Source organism: Nothoprocta perdicaria, unplaced genomic scaffold (assembly GCF_003342845.1).
Source record: "Nothoprocta perdicaria isolate Ctin4 unplaced genomic scaffold, notPer1 scaffold_3, whole genome shotgun sequence".
NCBI classification, from domain to species: Eukaryota; Metazoa; Chordata; class Aves; order Tinamiformes; family Tinamidae; genus Nothoprocta; species Nothoprocta perdicaria.
Genome location: NW_020455532.1, coordinates 10,152,779 through 10,165,023, shown reverse-complemented (window position 1 = coordinate 10,165,023; position 12,245 = coordinate 10,152,779). Strand labels below are relative to the sequence as shown.

Sequence of the window (12,245 nt, the reverse complement as noted above, 5' to 3'; positions counted from 1 at the left end):
CAGTAAGTGAAGGAGCAAGGAGAGCCTGGGAGGGGTTTCAGGTGGGTCTCCGTGGGGGAATGTCCTCTCCGTGTTTTATGTGGCAGCTTTGCTCCATGGTGACATGGGCCTGTGTCTGAAGCTGGCGTCACCATGCAGGGCTCTGGTCTTCTCCTCCTCTAAAACCCTACCCTAAAAAGCTACCACAAACCCAAATACCTTGGGATCTCTGAGGTTATTACCAGGCTGACGATTGTTTGAAACACCGAGGATTTGGTTTCCTTATCAGTTTAGGAATAAATTAGAAAAAGGGAACAGCAACACCTCTATCCTGTCTGCCTTACGTCCTGGTTTCTGGTGGTGTGCACGAGTGACCACTCTGTCCTTCCCTTACTCGAATCCATACATTAAGTATCAAACTTGAAAACACTTCTTGTGCTTTACTGGCCCTCAAGGGGATTCAAACGTTGCTTTCTGGTTGAGATAAGTTGGTTTGATAGCTGGAGGCTTTACAGCATTGACGGTGGCTGTTAAGAGCGGGTCTTGGGATTACCCTAAAGAAAATTCGTGTGGGAATTCAGGAATCAGGGTAACAACCTTTGGTGCTGCTGGTTGCTGGGTTGCAAGTGGTGCAAAATCCGGGACCAGATGATGCCTCTCCAGCCATCCCTCCCCTAGCAGGGAGGAGTTAGGTCTCCTTGTGAGAGCACTTTTGTGCTGTTGAGTAGGTTGGGTCATACCAGGCAAATGAAAAGCAGACAGTTGAATGCAATTATGTGAGCTAGTTTAAGGCTTGTGAGTAGTTAATATATTAAACCTGCATGAAGCCTGTCTGTTTTAGACAACTTTCATTTCATCAGTATTTCACTCTATTTATACATAAAACTCCAGGCATTCATTATGCTAGCTGTGATCTGAGCAAAGCAACAACTGATTTATGATTAGGAGGAAGATATTACAGGTTGTAGGATGTAACAGTCCAACTCCAGGGATGTTTTATATTGCAGCTGTCAAATTGGCAGCAATGGAGCTCTTCTAGCTTTATGAGCGCCCTCACTCTGGTGGTGTCTGATGCACCATGAAAATGATTATTAGAAAAGAAAGTGAATAGCTGATAAATATTACAGGATATGTTTCATGGTAAAGGCAACTAATTGTCAGCCACTGGGTTTGGGTTGGAAGTTGCATCCAAGTGGCATTTCCAAGGATTGCTAAAGACCACCCAAAGTGGAGCGATGCTTTCCCTGTTAGGCAGATCTGCACACAGGAACAAACCTTCTGCTTGAAAAATCTTCTTAGATGTTGAAGTCTTAGCGTTTCTAGCAAACCAACTGGTTGATGAGCGCAGTTTTAGTCTCCATGTTAGAAGACTTTATTCAGACGCGAATCAGTGTCTCTGCTTTGCTGAGACTCCACCAAGAAGTCCCGGGAATGGATCGTTAGAAATCTCACTACAGTTGCTGAGATTTCTTTGGCTTCAGACCCGCATCTGTTTTTCACGGACCAAATGTGGTAGTTTTAGCCCAATTAYTCCCATTTTGTGGTGCTCCAGGACCTGAAAGCAGTTTCCATTCTGGGGAAGAACTGCCTTTTGCTGGTTGATTCTGTACCACCTTGTAGGCATGATGTTGAGCAGCTCCTGCTAGGGAAGGAGCTAGAGAGCATAGCAGGGAAATAGCAATAACAAATTGGTGCAATACCCAGGAATAACTCTACTAATTCTCTAGGATACTGAGATGGGTTGCAGATGAGAGTGCTCATCTCCCAATTTTCCACCCAGGAGATGGAATTCTGTGTAGCATCCTTTTTGATCTAACATTGGACATCTGATTCCACCACTTTTCAAAGTTGGACCAAATCATCAATACCATGAAACAGGAGAGAGYGATGGGATCGTTTTCTAGGGATCCTCATGGATTAGCTGTTATTTGCTGGAAGGCGTTCCCCCTCTGTCTGGATATAGCTGTGCCTTATCATAGTTGCTAGAACGAGCTCAGTGACTTGTCCTCCAAAACGTTTGTGGTGACAATACAAGGCTGTTTTGAATTCTAATATTATTTTGCAAAGGGAAAACTGTTCACAGCACGCTGTATTTTGCAAATTTTACTTGCTCTTTCATTTCTCATGATCACCTTTCTTCCTTTCATGCAGAGATGGCAAATATTTAAAAGTGACTTCATCCTAATTTAACAGATCACATCAGTCAACTTTGTGACAACAGTTCTCTGCAGACAGGGTCCAGAGCATGCTCGTGGTAGCAAGAGCTGACTTGTTAYTACAGAGCACTGTTAATATTTGGATTTGGGGGGATTTTTTGGCTTTGTCTGTGGCTGTACAATGGTAGTTCCTGGCTGTTCTCCAGCTTTACATGTTGCTCCAGCTGCAGAGGGACCCATTAAAGCCTCACATGTGATTAGAGCAAGACTGGGATCCGTGGCAAAATGAGAGCTTGGAATAAGGACTTTGGGGGAATTTGGGGGGAAAAGAGAGGATTTATGGAAAAATGCAGCCATGGTAGGCCCACTTCTTGCTCCTCAGCCTCAGATCAAGGATATAGAGGGAAAAATAGTGTCCATAGCCCTTGTACAGCTACACTGGATTGCTGCAGGGGGTCCAAAAGTGGTGGCAAGCCCTCTGCAATAACCACTAACTCCATYGACCGGTAGTAAGTGATGTACAAATAAAACTTGATGAAAAGTATTTTATGTGAAAAAAAAAAAAATAATGTAAGAACTGTATATTGTATTAGCAGCTTTGTGTATAAAATGGCATTTTTGGCAATCAGAGTCTAATATATTTAATTTTCTTTTTTGTTTTTTTAAGAGGATATTTGATATTGTATGGAACTGACTTTATTGCTATTCTAAGTATGGAAAGATGGTTTCTTAACATATYGAAGCGATGTGTAAAATCCTAAAAGCGCGTGTAAATCTCATGCCAAAAGAGTATGCCCGACAGTATTAGCACCTGACTTCAGTGTCTTTAATAGAGAGAATGAACTTTTTTTAATTTAAAAAATGTATTAAATTTCTTTTAATAATACCAAAACAGAAAGCTGGTGATTTGGTTTTGTTTTTTTTTTCCCTGGATTTAGTCGTTTCCGCGGCCCCTCGGCCCGGCGGGGCTGCYGCGGGTACCCGCGTTGAGCACCGGGCTCTGCGCCCCGTGAGGGAAGCGCCTGAGGCGGGAAACGCCTCATGGAGGAAACGCCCCCTGAAGGAAACGCTTCAGGCGGGAAACGCCTCCTGAGGGAAGCGTCTCGGTCGGGAAACGCCCCATGGAGGAAACGCCCCCTGAGGGAAACGCTTCAGGCGGGAAACGCCTCCTGAGGGAAGCGTCTCGGGCGGGAAACGCCTCCTGAGGGAAACGCACCATGAGGGAAACGCTTCCTGAAGGAAACGCCTCATGGGGGAAGTGCCTCCTGAGGGAAACACCCCATGAAGGAAACGCCCCCTGCAGGAGGTGCCCCATGAGGGATACGCCTCTTGAGGGAAGCGCCCTATGAAGGAAACGCCTCCTGAGGGAAGCGCCTCAGGCGGGAAACGCCCCATGAGGGAAGCGCCGGGAAAGGAGCCGGGCGGGGCGCGCTGCAGCGCAGCCAACGAGGGCGCGGGGCGGAGCGCGGCCGCCCCAGTGGCGGCGGCGGCGCGGCCCCTGTTTGGATTCAAAGCGCCTATAAAGGCGGCCGGAGCGGCGCTGGTGGCCGTGGCGGCGTCGCGCGATGGCGGCCGAGTCGCAGTGCCTGGAGGAGGGCGCCGGGCTGTGGCCGCCGCGCCCGCCCGCGCCCTACAGCGAGGCTCAGCGGCTGGCGCTGGAGGCGCTCGTGGCGGGCGGCCCCGCGGCGCTGCGCGCCTTCCTGCGGCGGGAGCGGCTGCCGCCCTTCCTGTCGGAGGCCGAGGCGCGGGCCCTGGCGCGCCGCGCGCTGCCGCCCGCTGCCGCCGAGGAGCGCGCGGCAGAGACGGCGCTCGGCGCCTCGCTCGACGCCTCCTCGCTCACCTACTTCCCCGAGCGCTCGGACACGGAGCCGCCCGCACTCGAGCTGGGCTGGCCGCGCTTCGCGAGCGGCGCCTTCCGCGGGCTCACGCGCGCCGAGGCGCATTTCCAGCCGGGCTGCGGCGAGCGCCGCTACGGCTGCAAGGAGGCCGTGCGGCGGCAGATCCGCTCCGCRCGGCAGGTGAGTGAGCGCGGCCGCGGCCTCGGCGCCCCCTGCCCGCCTCGAGCCCTCCCAGACTCTGTGCCGTTGCTCGGGGCCCTCTCGTGTTCTGCAGCCCTTTGCAGGTGTCCGGACCAAACGCTTTAATCGCCCCCTAATGACACCCCGCTTCTTTCACCTCTGCTGSTCCAAGGCTCCTTTTAGAAGCACTCCCGCTCTGCAGGCACGGATTTGGTTTCCAGCCCAATTTGTCTGACAATGGGGCTGAGCTATGGTAACTTGTAGCTGCATCCAAGCTCCTTGCAGTGCCTAAACCTGCAGCCCTCCAACTGCGATCCCGGGCGGGAACCACCTTTCCCAGAGCAGCCCTGAGATTGGCTGAGTTTAAAATTTAAAGCGTAGCTTCCTCCTAGGTGCCATCACCCGGCTCCATTCGCAGCCTGCGCCTGTCTCGGGCACCTCCCAAATCCACAGTCGGCTTCTTGCCAGAAACCGTCACTCATGAAGCTGTTCTCACAGGTTGACTCTTAAATAGGTGAGACCAGGGTGATTCAAGGAAGTGCTGGAGAAAGCTTCTCTTTTTCCAAATGCTGTCCTTGCCTGTAGCCTCCGCTGAAGCTCCTTCCCTAATGTGGAGCCAACAGCCCCATTCTGCTCGCTGTGGATGCCTGGAGCAGGGGATGCCCTGTTCCTGGCAGCTGCTTTGTGCACTCAAAGGTGAGGGAAAAGCCACCCCCTCTGCCTGTTGCTGATATCAGATGTTCTCTGGTGTTCCTCAGCCAGTGCTGAATCCTCAGAATTCATGTGCGTGCGATTAAAGCTCCAGGTGCCGTTTAGTCCCTTTGCAGCTTGATAGAATGGGTGCAGCCTGAGTGGTGAGTGGACCATACACTGCCTCTCCTTGGGATTACCCAGTCTGGAGAAGAGGAGGCTCAGAGGAGGCCTTACCGCTCTCCACAACTACCCAAAAGGAGGTTCTGGGAGGCGGGGGTCCATCTCTTCTCYGGAAGAGCCAGAGAGAGGACAAGAGGGAATGACTGCAAGTTGCACCAGAGGAGGTTCAGGTTAGACATTAGGAAGACTTTTTACATGGAAAGAGTGGTGAGAAATTGGAACAGGCTGCCCAAGAAAGTGGTGGAGTCGCCATCAGTGCTGCAGACCATGTAGATGAGATGAGGTGCTTAGGGACAGGGTTTAGCAGGCCTGGTGGTGATGGGCTTAGGGTTGCACTCCATCATCTTGAAGATCTTTTCCAACCATAACGGTTCTGTGATTCTGCTGTCCAGAGTGGCCAGAGGGGCTTTAATGTGAATTGTGCACTTATTGTCCTGTTTCCAGTGGCTGGTGTTGCCAAGTGCACCTGACTCCTAYCTTCCTTTGGCCCTCAGCCAGGTGATAGGGTGGAAAAGGCAAGAGAAGCCAAAGCATAAGCTAGCTTATCTAMAGATGTCATAAAACAGATTATCTATAGATGTCAGCCAGGTTCCTAAGGAGCTGAGCAGAGGTGTGAATGCCAAGCTGAGGCTGTTCCTGTGGGAAATGTGTCCTGTGAGGGGTGGCCCTGCCGCACATGCTGCTCTTCTGCAATCTGTGCAGCCTGAGGCTGCAGGGGAGGTGCTGGGGGGGAGCAGGGCAGGTCCCAGTATTGCAACCGTTGGGCAATCGCCCTCCTTGAAGCTGCTCTAATGGGACAGCAGCTGAGGGACAAAGGAAGGTAGGAGWCAGGCCGATACCCGAGTTGTGCACGTGTTTGCCTCTCAGCCACCTTTTCCCTGTTGTGACGTTCAGGAGCCCCAGTGCGGAAGCAAGGTGTGATGTTGGTCTGAGCTGTCTGGAAAGGTGGTTGGTGAACAGATGGTTGTTATCCTGTCTGTGGCCTGTTGAAAGGCTCTCAACTCATCCTAGGGTCTCCTATCTAGAGGACTCTTTCCCACAAGCTTTGAAATGCTCTTTCCTGGCTCCTACTAGATCCATTCTGTTTATCCATCATTACAGACACACTCTTTTGCTAGTTTATCCCTTGGTAGATTCTCTAKCGAGAGGGGTGCATCCCTACCAGAGGGTTTGAAGAGAAAATAGCCAAGGCAGGTGAGATATCTACCTGTGATAGAGAGGGAGGCCAGCGGTAGCATCCGAGTCACACAGGGAAGCCTTGAGAGAAGAGCAGAGCGTAGACTCTAGGATGAGACAGTTTTTTGTTACTCATACAAGTACTAGAGTACGACCACAGTAAAAAGGGCTTTGGTGAGGAGCCAGGTTTGTTTATCCTGGTGTAGTGAGAGCTGAAGGSTGGTGCTCCAGAGGGAGCAGCCCAACTCTTAAGGCTTTGATATCAGCAGTAGAAAATGGCTGTGGGAGGCGAGAGTCTAGTCTGGGGTAGTGTGATATAAAGCTCTTAAACAAGTATTGCCTTCTTTTCTTTGCAGGTAATTGCCCTTGTGATGGATTCCTTCACAGATATTGATATCTTTGGTGACATCCAGGATGCCTATAAGAACCGTAAAGTGCCAGTCTATATCCTTCTGGACCAGGACTTTCTCCCCCATTTCTTGGAAATGTGCGAGAATTTAGGAGTCTGTCCTGAGCAGGAAAGTGTAAGTGCTCAATACGGGGTGTGTGTGTCAAGGAAGAGCTTATGAAAGAAAAACAGAAGAGATGTTAAGCTCGAGGGTAGTTTGGCTTTGGTGACATCTCTTTTCTTTCCCAGTACCCAGCTGTTTTATTTGAAAGGGGTTGGCATCCATGTGGTGTGAGCAATGTGGTGGCATGGTTAGTTCCTCTGCTTGTGCATTGGCACAAACCTGTTCTGTCTTGGCTTGGGCAAACTCGTGTTCATGCCAGCAAGAGTTTCTCAAGGCTGGGAAGCCCTCCCAGCTTCATGCCCGACCTCACAGGCAGCGATTTATTGGAACTGGCTGTTCCCTCCAGGCTGCTTCTCCACAGGYTCCTAATCCAATGGAAACAGAGCCCCATGTGACTAGTAACACGCCTTGCGGACCAGTATGAGGAAGCCCATGTTATTCCTCTCTTTTGCGCTGTGTCTAAATGTTTCTGTGTGGAATTTCTGATCAAAACTTTGGGAAGCCAGCCTGAATGCGTTGCTTATTTCTTTCTCTCTTCCAAAACAGATGCTGAGAGTTCGGACACTCACTGGAAACACGTACTACATGAGGACAGGGGCCAAAATTATTGGGAAAGTCCATGAGAAGTTCATGTTAATTGATGGCATCAGAGTGACAACGGGCTCTTACAGGTGGGTGTTGGTGTGTGTTGGTGCAAGGCAAAGCTTTGAAAGGGGGCAGTTTTGGAAAGATGGGTAGATCAGCTTCGCTCCCTTTCAGGTATTAATAAATACCAATGTCTAGCAGACTAGCTGGGTCTTGGTAGGACTAACACAAAGGTGGGAACATCTCTGGAAATCTGAACACAACTTGCATGTTTGCACACAYATAGTGGTATGTATCTAACATCCAGATTAATCAGCCAGTAAAGCTAGCAGTGTATGAGGTGTCTTGCATAAACTGGTCTGTGTCTTTGTAATAATCCCTTTCCACATCCTAATGGTTTAGTTGCCTGGACCTGGGGTAGCAAAGGGGCTGGTATCTTAGAAGGGCTGTGTTTCAACTGAAAATCAAATCAAGAAATGAAAAATGCTGTTCCTGTCTGTAGTAGATAGCGAACTCAAATGTTTGATTTGTTTCTGATCTGACTGGAAATTAYCTGTGACTGCTGTTAGGCTTTAACACTTCTGACCTAGTCTAGCAGACTTTTGCATATCTTCAGGCAGGCAAATATCTGTATGCAGACACCTGAAAAGAGAGACTCAACAGATGCCCGCTTGCCTTTTTGTTGTGAGATTGAACTGGGAATAGGAGAGAGCGGGTGGCTGGAAGCTGAACTTTTTGCTCGCATTGGAACTATGGAAACTTGCTTTGCACAAAGTTGTCAGCTCAGCTATGAGTAGGGTCTAAACAGGAGTTTCTCTGAAGAAGAGAGTATTCCACTGATTGCATGCAAAGCTCATGCCAAACACATCTAAGCTGAATCATGCCATTTCATGAATAATTATGTGTTGAAACAAGTTTGAGATTAACTTTGATTCTTGGCTTGTTTTCAATAGTTTCACATGGACCGATGGGAAACTGAACAGCAGTAACTTGTTGCTACTGTCAGGTCAAGTGGTTGAACACTTTGATCTTGAGTTCAGGATTCTCTATGCCCAGTCAAATCCTATCAGTGCTAAACGGCCATCAGGCCGCGGGGACAGTGGGATATTTGATCACCTGGTGATCAGAACAGAATCAGCAAAAGAGTGCGCTACGGAAAGCAACCTGAGAGTAGAATTTGCCRGATTCTCTAGTACTCCAAAGAAGCTGTTGAAAGAAATGGATGTGGCTGAAGATACTCCAGGAGAGATGCTTGATAACCTGGGACGTTCTGGCATTGCTGAAGAGGAGTGGGTCAGYGACCTGGAGGCCCCGGTGGAACAGAAGAACGCGTCGACACAAACCAGCCYGTGGGAGGAGAAGCCTGTGGCCGTGCGTGACGTGGTCACGCAGACCAGCGTGGCAACGGTGGAAAGCAGCACTCAAACTAGCGTTGCTGCTAGAATAACGGGCACGCAGACGTCAGTTCTGTTGAAGACGGCGGTGACGCAGACCAGGGAAGCACAGACCAAGGAAGGTGCACGTGCTGAGGTCCCACTGCTTCACCGACAGCTTTCCTCTGCCTCCGGGAAGTCCATATCCAGTCTGCGATCACTGTCTTCATCATCATCGCAATGCTCCTTGGCCAGCTCTACCAGTTCYCTGTCTTCTCTTCGGTCCATTGAGTATCCCGCAGGGCCCAGGGCGGGATATTTCCAAAAGCTGCATAAAGAGAGACAGTTTCACTACTCTACCATCAGGTCGAGGCTTAGCCACATGGTGGATATCCTGTCGCGGAGGGGACGCCTGCCTGAAAACTACCCGAGCCAGTACCCTGGAAGATGCACTCTGAAACAGCGGCGCGACCTCAGTGCCAGCCTGMGAAGCCTCCGAGACGTTTCGCTCTTCTCCCTGAACAGATGACGATGGCTTAGCTGAACGTGGAGCACAAACTCCAGTCCTTTTGGTGCAGTCACTTTATATATATATATAGTATAATATATATGTATATCTGCTACTTCTTAATTCTCCCAGTACTACTTACTTTCACCGATGATACGTGTGACTATCACTTTTCAGCACTTTTACTCTATGCAATTCAAACACTACAAGAAAATGGTTTTATCTGTACTGTAAATACTTGTGTGGTACGCTTGTGTGTATTAGTGGTAGGCATTCATTTTAATAGGGTATGTGTAACCTGAAAAGTAAACTTATTAATAGTTTGTAGGATTGCTGATSTTCTGGCTTTAGGTTATCTAAACCTGGAAAAATCGGAGATAGATGGAACTTGCTCACAGTGACTTTGCAGATTTGTTATATCAATGTATATTCTTTTTTAGTTGTTATTATTACTGGGTTTTATTTCTACTTTATCTTTGGGAGGAGGGAAAATGACCTAATTAAAGATTTGCAGAGTGAATTCTTTTCTAATTCAAAGAAAAAATGAATGCATTACATTAAAGTGAAGGCTCTGCTGGAACASCTGAAGGCCCTTGTGCTTCACTAGATGCTTTTGCCATATTTTAAGCCTTCTGAAGGGGACTAAGCAGTACAGAGGTAACTGTTTATTTGGTTTAATCATCTTCTTATGTCTATGTGTGTGCCTGTGTTAACAGAGCCTCCAGGAGAGCATCTTTAGAAAACAATACCTAGCACCTTAACACCCTGCTATAGCTGTACTATTTTGGGAGAACAGTCATGATTTGATGTTTCTGCTGTTCAAGCCCCAAGAAAGGGGTATAAATTATCTGTAAGAATATTAATGGAAAAGGTACTGCTGCAAAATSTTTTCCTTGTAAGGGGGAAAAGAGGAGATGTTTGAAGGACAGGGTGCCATGCTGCAGTGTTGCAGTGTATCATTGGTACTTCTCTTTTGGGGTTACTTCAAAGAAAATTTTCTTGTTCCTCTTGTTACACAGAACTAAAACATTCAGTCTCAGCTCCTTAACTTGGTTTCCAGTTCTAGCGAGGTCTGGGAGTGTCTGAACCATTTTGTTACCTGTAAGAGACCTTTAAACTCCTTCCTTCTTTGGAGCGAACTTTGGAGCAAGACAAGCACTAAGAGGTGACAGCTCCTGCTAAAAAGCAAAAGGACAAATGCACCACTAAAATGATCTGATAATATTTTCTTATAAGTAAGATGAGCAGATGCAGTCACGGCATTGCCTTAGGCTCCTAAGTATGTGTGGGTGTTTGTTTTAAATCTACCATCTTGAGAGCTGTTACTGACTTMTAGTATTCTGTCAGATTTTATTTTCAACCTATTTTCTTAAGCATTTTCTGGAGTTAGCAATATCTTTGCTCAGCAGCTCAACCTTTCCCCTCCCCTTCCCCCCCCTTTTTTTTTAAGACTTTTGAATAGAAATTTCTATTTAAAGGTCTTCTAAAAGAATAGCGGGACATTCTCAATGCTCTAAGATCAGTCTAACTTTAGCCTTGTGTTTTATAAGCTCCTTGTGAACTGCTTTGGGGCACAAACCTGAAATGGAGTAACTGAAGTGTGTACCTGGGTAGACTGATACCAGTCTGATAGGCCTCAAATTACACGTTCTTCTCACAAAGCCATGCAACAAGCACAACACACTAACATGGCAGGATAATAAAGCTTTTGCCATGACAGATTCTCAACTTTTTAAATTAAAAGAATATTTGGCTTGTGGAATATCCCACTAAATGCATTACAAATACTTGCATGCAAGGGGTAGCATTCTTCAKAATCTGCTGAAGCTTCTAGCTGAGCCAAGTGAGGCTAGTTCCTTGACATTACTTCTCGCTTTTTTATGTCTGGTTCTGGAGTTTGACCAATTCATGGGAAAACTGAGTAGCTCTGAAATCAGAGAAKCTGCTGCTACTTCTCACATGCCTTACTCTTGCTGAATAGGCAATAACAAAAATCATAACTAGACTTTTTTAAGGTTTCACACAAATTCATTGTTTTTTTTGTTTTTAATCCTCTTCTGGGGGGAAAAAAGACAACAAATAATCCACAAATAACTGTATACTGATGCACTGCACTTCTAAGGGACTGAAAACCCGTGTTAACTCAGTGACAGCAGCTGTGCACTTGTGAATGTGCTGTTGAAATCTTGGGTAAGTGCTTAGATATCTAAGTGTCTTGTGGGCCTCAAAGACAAATGGTTAAACTTAGGGTATTTCATAGTACTGGACATCAGCAGGACAATATTAAATAGGATCTGTTATTGTATAGGTTGCCTATTCTATATTATGCCTTTGAAAATAAGAACTGGTCTTCATGTATAATACTGCAGTAAAGCACTGATTAGACTGCAACTAATAAATTGTTTTTCTTCTGTATTTACAATCATGGGACTGTTCTGGTTTTCCTAATCTGTAAGTGTTCAGTAATGTACACTTCAACAGTATAATGCTTACCCTCCTGTAAAGAAGTTTGACATATATTTTTTGGGCTTATGGGAAGCATAGTTACAAGTAAGAATAAAATTAATCTCACTGCTAATTTTGTATGCTGTCATGGTATCTTGTTTTCACAATGGTTACCTGCAGCTCTTTGTTCCACTTATAAAATTATAATTTTAACCTTTAGCTGGCTTGTTCTTTTAATAAACACCTCTTTCCTGGTGCCAGCTCTGGTACAAGTTGCTTGTAGCATGATGATGCAAAATACGGTGGTGAGAGATGAGGTCATTCGTTTTTGAGAGATTTCACACAAAAAAATGCATGAAAACATCTAGAGTTTTAACAAAACCCTGCCTTGAGCTTCAGCATAACAAATGACTGTGGAATTTTCCACATTTTGAAGTTATTAATAAAGATAAGAAAGAATAAGAAGTGGGGGAGTGGTATTAGATTTTCCTGGAATGAGAATTACTGCCTTTTTTTTTTTTTTTTTCCTCTCTCCCAGAGCCAGCATTTTTTTTTTTTTTTAATTTAAATACTCTATTTTTAATACTCCTGCTTGTACTTGATTACCCGAGCTCTGGAAT

At 46.8% G+C, this 12,245-nt stretch overlaps 1 protein-coding gene across 1 annotated transcript; it reads left to right on the top strand.

The window, feature by feature from the left end:
• The first annotated feature begins 3,700 nt into the window (after positions 1-3,700).
• FAM83D (family with sequence similarity 83 member D) lies at positions 3,701-9,270 on the top strand. The gene is made up of 4 exons (XM_026042089.1): positions 3,701-4,153; positions 6,559-6,726; positions 7,261-7,385; positions 8,253-9,270. Exons 1-4 carry the CDS (start codon positions 3,701-3,703, stop codon positions 9,199-9,201), a joined length of 1,695 nt encoding a protein of 564 aa, XP_025897874.1. The 3' UTR covers positions 9,202-9,270.
• The last annotated feature ends 2,975 nt before the right edge of the window (positions 9,271-12,245 follow it).